Below are 6,289 nucleotides of genomic sequence, written 5' to 3' on the forward strand. Positions count from 1 at the left end.
TAATTTTTTTCTGGGAAATATCTTGGAAATGGAGGGAGGTTCGTCTTACAATGGTGGGTGGTCCAGGTCCATACCGTAGAGGAATTGTGGCGGTCTTGAACCAGGCCTGGGAGGAGAGCTGAACTTTGAAGGGACGACATTAGGCTCTGATTCTCTATCAGACCTTCTTGCCTATCCAACAGCTCCTTCACTGGTGTGCCCCCGTCCTAGGTTTGACTCTAGGAGGGGGTCCAGTCTTCCTGTTAGATATAACATGCTAATGTTAATTAATAGAAATTAAAAAGCAGTGGGGTGCCGTGTGGGCTACAGCAATGTAAAATAATCTGTCATTGCTCCTGTGATGCTGTTTCTGATTAATTCACATCAATACAGTCATGGCCAAAAATATTGGCACGCCAGCATTTCTGTCGGAGAAAGCACAATTTCTCCAGAAAAACTGTTGCATTCACAAATTCCTTGGTATTCTCATGATTATTTCTTTCATTTGCAAGGAAGTGATGTTTCCACTACTCGGTGGGACTTAATGGTAAATTGTAAGGCTGGAGGATTAGAGTTATAATGAAATAACCCCATATTTATGAGGGGTGCCATGCTAATCTAGAGTTACCTGAGATTAAACATTAACTGGATGGATTTCAGCCATTTCAGAGCAATTCTTCAGCAATCATCATCCACATGCATTTTCTGCAGAAGACGCCTGTTGTAGTTGTACTTATTCTTCCTTTTAGTCCAGGCTACATATTTTCCATTTGTATTAATACTTATTATTGTTATTGTATTATTATTTTATTGTTTTATCTTAAGCATGAAGATTTAAATACATATATTTTTCCTTGGGACTTTGGTGTTTCTGAACCTTTTTGTGACGTTTACATCATCGTGGTAATTTAAATATGAAAAACAAACGTCATTACATCTGACTGCTTGTTGAACCGGAGCGTTCAGATCCGCTTTCAGGCCATAAACCCCCTTAACTGCAACTCCCAGCAGCCATCGCGCGGCCGGAAATAGACGCCTCAGTGAAAGGAGAAGAGGAGGTGTTACTGCAACTGAAGGTAAAACAGCTGATCGATAATCGGTTTTAAATTCACAGGTTTATAATTTCTGTCAGTTCTGTTTACAGGCTACATATCGATGTGGTCATTGTTCCCGCCCTTTGTCCGAGCGACACAAAGGGTTAATCCGGGTTTAGTCTGCTAGCATGTTGACAAGCTAACTAGCTTCCTGCTGCTGTTGTGATGCATATGTACATGTTTTAATATTGAGGAGCAACAGAGTGAAATACAGCTGTCAGCCTTCAGGGTTTTCTGTATTCACGTGATTATTAATCACCAATATTCATGAACATAATTAATATTAACTAGAAAACGTACTCACCGCTGCACCGCACAGTGCACGGACCCGTGTTGCTGTTCTGTACCAGTGCAACCAGAAGTTATTGAACTGGTGTTCACTGAATGACAAAGTGAATATGAATATCATCATCACCGTATGTCCAGTGTGTGCACTCACGTGTACATGTGCACACATATGGTAATAGAAAAGGACACAGTAACAACAGTCTGTGTGTATAAAGTCGCGTTCAGATAGGACGCGGTATGGGCTGTGCTAGGTACTGAAGGTGGTCAGAAAGCTTTCCAGGAGGCAATTAGCAGGCTTTAGTTGTACTGATGACGAAGAGGAGACGATGACCTTTGTGGTCATAGAGGTGACGTCATAGAGTGAACCTTTTTTACTTCAGCACGCGAAACCGTGTGCTGTGTTCATGTCAGTGCACACAACATGTATAAGGGATGGGTTTAATAACAGAGAGCAGCGCCCACCACGTCCTATCTGAACACGGATTAACAGTATAAATAAAACTGTTCAGACCGTTTGTATTGGCTCCAGATGATGAAGAGTAAAGCAGATGAGGAAGACTTCTGGAACAGCTCAAAGTGTAAACCTTTCACCTTCGATGATGAAGATGACGAGTTCAGCAAGGTAAGATGTGAACCCAGGATGAGCCTGGTCTCATATTTGAGGTTTTAATAGAAACTGACCTGGGATCAGAGAGTCCACAGCAGAGGCAAGGGGTAAATCCCAGTTCATCTATTTAGTCGTTCCTCGCTCCCCCACTCAACCTGGAAGTCATTCTGGTCCGCCATCATGAAGGACGTCCCATATCACTTATTCCTGCTCTGAGCAGCAAGGAGACTGCTGGAGGAGCTGGAACCGAGGCTACATGAAGACACGTCCCAATATCAGAAATCAGTTCATGTGCTTCACATGGAGGGTCAGAGGAAAGAATGTCTCGTGTTGTCAAGTCCACTGCCCTCACCTTTTCCTTTCATGTTTAAATGGTTTTCTGTCACATTAAATATTTTGGGTTTTGGACAAAGATGTTACACTGGACTCGGATGATTAATCAGCCACCTGCAGACCAGGTGTGTCACTTCAGATGATTAATCAGCAGTGTCACAGTGGCCACCTGCAGACCAGGTGTGTCACTTCAAGTGTTGGTGTTTGTGTCCGTCAGTTAAAAGAGTCAAAGCAGACCGTGAAAAACATCCGCCCACTGGTGGATGAAGACGAGGATGAAGATGACGTGGAGAAGATCAGCTGGAGTGGAGAGCCTGTTGGGAGTAAGATGTTGTTACCGTTTTATTACCAACACCTGTTGAGATTGCCAGGCTGTGATTGGCTGCATGGTGGACACGATTCTGTGTCTGTCCTCAGGTATCTCCTGGTCAGTCAGAGAGACGGCAGCATCCAGTCAGAGGACAGAAAGAGAGCCCGCCTTCCCCAAAATCAACACAGACACCCCGGCGATCAGCAGGAGTCTCTCAGGATACTCTCTGAGTGCTCTCTTCAAAGGTGGGACAGGTGAGACATGGGGAGGGGGAGACACTAGGGACAGGTGAGACAGGAGGTGAAATATTAACGATCAGTTGATGACAAAGGAAGTTGATGTGTTCACTGACTGAAGCTTGAATCTTTCTCTGCAGGAAAAACGAAAGGAGCAAACTTCCAATCCTTCACTGACTGTGAGTCTGACCCACTGAATGGATCAATGGATCAATGGATCAATGGATTCTTGAATGAGTCAAAGACTAACAAAGGTTTTGTGTTTTAGCGCAGAGTGACTCATCTGTCAGGCTCTACGCTCCAGAACTCCGAAAACCTAAGTCAGAATACAAGGTGACAACCACATTGATAATCTGATCACAGATCGATCACCAGGTTACATAGTGATAATATGAAGCTTTGTTCTGCTGTCGTAATGGTGATCTCATGTTTGATGTCAGGATATTGTCAGCGATTGGTCGCCTGAGCACACGGTTCAGAGAATGCAGCAAGGAAAGGTAAGGACACCTGTCTGTGGCTCAGACAGAACAACCTGTCTACCTGTCAGAGCCACAGACCAGTTGTTGTACTGTTACTGGGAAATGCTTATTTTCTTTTCTACAACAGCGATACAGTTTAGTATTAGTGTGGATAAATACAATGTAGTGTTGCCATAGTGGGCGCTGTTTGTGTATTTGTACTGTGTTTGTGTGTTTCAGGTCGTGCATCTGGAGAAGTTTCGGTCTCTTCAGGACAAACTGTTGCTGCTCGATTTTGCTGTCAGCGCTCACGATGGAAATGTCATCACCGCTGTATCTTCATTTAAACTGATGCATAACTTTTTCTATAAACCAGATTAACACATTTATCAAAATCAGCTGATCACTTGTTTTTTTTTCTTCTTTCAGGTTTTAATTTATTTAAAGAGGACTCTGAGTAAAGGTGAGTGCTGATCCTGATCCAGTCAGTTCAGACTCTGGATCCCTCAGTCCAGATCCCGGATCATCCCTCTCTCTTCATTTCGTTTGTTTTTTTTTAGAGGTGTTGTTTCGGGAGCTGGAGTCTAGACAGACGGCTCTGAGACATTTCATCCACTACCTGACTGAAACCAGAGACCAGAGGCTACTGCTGGAGCTGCTCAGGTCTCGGACTTCACCTGTCTCACCTGTTTCACATGTGTCTGTGTGTACAACTGGTTTAAATCACACATTAACTTATTGTTTATCGGATGCGATTCAATTTGGTTCTTCTTCGGTTCTTCCTCAGAGCTCTCGGCAGGATAGAGGACGTAGCGGTACGTAGTACAGTCAGTTACACGGTAGTAGTACACATTCGTAGTATCACCCGTACACATCAGGACTGACCAGAAGGTGTTGTAATTTCCTGTGTGTTTCCATGGTGACAGCTGCTGCAGTACAAAGAACACCTGAGCATTGCAGATGAAAACAAGAGGCGGGACTTCTTGAAGAGCTGCCTCAGGTGAGTGGCACCTGCAGGCCACCATACATCAAACCACAGACTGGTTTAATTAGTGTGATTATTGGAAATAATTAATGAAGTTATTGATTTGAATCAAGTTTGAAATGTGTTAATAGAAAGTACTAATATTAAAAATGGACTAAATAATAATTGTGCTGTCATCAGGTGGTAAATCTGTCCAGTCATTTACTGTTTGTGGATTAGTTGGTTGTTTACTTTTTTGTTTGTTTCCAGTCTTCCATTTTCTCCAGAGGACTCTGCTCACGTTCAGGACCACTACACGCTGCTGGAGAGACAGATCATTATCGAGGTCAGAAACTACTCTAAACTGGCTCAAACCGGATTCAACTGTTATTTCCATTCTTAATTGATGTCATGATTATTTAGTCTATTTATTTGAGAAGATGGTGGGTTCGCCATTCCTCCGGGTCTGGCAGCTCACCTGTTTGGCTTTATTCCACCCATTTGTTGTACCTGGTGCAGTAGAAACAGACACTGTGATGGCTGTTAACGTAGTGATGGTCAACAGAAGGTGGGGGTCCCTCCTCCCCCCATCTCTCTCTCACACACACACACACACACACACACACACACACACACACACACCATAACAGGTGAACCAGCCTCCTCTGAATTACAGAAGTGCACACAAACTTTACTCCTACAGTCTCTGCTTATTCCCATCACCTGTCCCAGTTTAATCCCAGTTTCCGCTGTGCTGTTGCTAGGCGACAGACCGACATGCTGAGCGTGGAGGGAAGGTGGAAATCTTCCAGAAGTTTCCCAGAAGAGCTTCGATTCTCAACATGCCACTGATCACAACACTGTACTACTGCTGCTTCTACCACTATCATGAGTCTGAGGTCAGGCCTCATTTACATGCGTTTACACACACTGACTAGTCTGACTAGTTAAACCAGCGTTCGTTTGCTTGCAGGGAACCTACTCCAGTCCATTAAACATCCGTCAGACCTTCAGGGTGAGAACTGACTTCTCTCTGCTGGCATGTGTGATGCGACTCTCTCAGGTATTAATGTATTGACCTCTGACCTCAGATTTCGGACAAGCAGTATTTTGTGACAGCGCTGGCAGCGAGGGCGAAGCTGAAGGCGTGGTCAGACGTGGACGCTCTATTCACCAGTAGGAACTGGCTTGGATTCACCAGGAAGAAATCACCGCTCAGCTTCCAACGAGTTGTTGACATCCTGCACAGAAACTCTGCCCCCACACAGGTGAGGGGGGTGGGGCCAGCCTGAAATTTCCTCAACACCTGAAAAGTAATTAGAAGTGCTGGAGAGTGATTGGCAGCTTTATTAATCTGACTGACAGGTGCTGCAGGAGTATGTGGGTCTCGTGGATGATTCGGACCTGAGGATCAGTTTGGCACAGAAACACAAATGTCACGACATCGTCATCAACGTGAGGCTCATGCATGCTTACATTAATTATGCTCTCTGATGGATGATTGTGTAAAATGCTTCGACCAATCAGACTCCTCCAGGGCGGGGATTAAACAGTAGTAGCCAATCCCAGCTGTCTGACATCATGATGATGGCGTGTTTCTGTGACAGACGTACCGGGACCTGAAGGACCGGCAGCTGTTGCTAGGATACCTGTCGAAGGTAGAGAGAGGATCCGCGGAGGCGGGGAAGATCAATCAGCTGCTCAGCAACCAGGTGAGGAAGCGGAGGATCGTCATCTTCAACATCTTCATCATCTCCATGTATTCTGACTGATTCTTCTTCTGTTTCAGCAAATCCGGTGGAGGAACTGACTTCTATGCTTCGGTGAAAGACTTTTATTTTGAAACAACGAAAGTTTCATGTGAAGCCAAAGTCAAACACAACGGGAACGTCCAGTTAGCTCGAGCCTGCTTCGGTTTTGATTGGTTGGAGAGAGGAGCGCTTGGTTTGACTCCTCCCACCATACCGCGGGGCGGATGGAGTTTAAATTTCTGTCCACACATGGTGGAGTCATCGCTTCA

General features: G+C 44.8%; 1 protein-coding gene across 1 annotated transcript; it reads left to right on the forward strand.

Annotated features, from left to right (window-relative positions):
* Positions 1-948: 948 nt before the first annotated feature.
* vipas39 (VPS33B interacting protein, apical-basolateral polarity regulator, spe-39 homolog) lies at positions 949-6,278 on the forward strand. Its single transcript, XM_020624637.1, has 19 exons — positions 949-1,055; positions 1,891-1,983; positions 2,519-2,624; positions 2,719-2,865; positions 2,988-3,026; positions 3,116-3,180; positions 3,288-3,344; positions 3,546-3,638; positions 3,735-3,768; positions 3,866-3,968; positions 4,093-4,120; positions 4,232-4,305; positions 4,540-4,615; positions 5,034-5,168; positions 5,243-5,284; positions 5,361-5,537; positions 5,635-5,724; positions 5,877-5,981; positions 6,059-6,278. The coding sequence occupies exons 2-19, from the start codon at positions 1,891-1,893 to the stop codon at positions 6,077-6,079; spliced, it is 1,485 nt and encodes a 494-aa protein (XP_020480293.1). The 5' UTR covers positions 949-1,055; the 3' UTR covers positions 6,080-6,278.
* Positions 6,279-6,289: the final 11 nt, after the last annotated feature.

The sequence above is a fragment of the Monopterus albus genome, unplaced genomic scaffold (genome assembly GCF_001952655.1).
Source record: "Monopterus albus unplaced genomic scaffold, M_albus_1.0 scaffold334.1, whole genome shotgun sequence".
Taxonomy (NCBI): Eukaryota; Metazoa; Chordata; class Actinopteri; order Synbranchiformes; family Synbranchidae; genus Monopterus; species Monopterus albus.

Coding starts and splice junctions, on each gene's coding strand:
- vipas39 (XM_020624637.1), top strand. CDS start 1,891: ATGATGAAGAGTAAAGCAGATGAGGAAGACTTCTGGAACAGCTCAAAG. Junction 1,984..2,518: donor AAGATGACGAGTTCAGCAAG/GTAAGATGTGAA, acceptor TGTGTCCGTCAG/TTAAAAGAGTCAAAGCAGAC. Junction 5,169..5,242: donor ACCACTATCATGAGTCTGAG/GTCAGGCCTCAT, acceptor GTTTGCTTGCAG/GGAACCTACTCCAGTCCATT.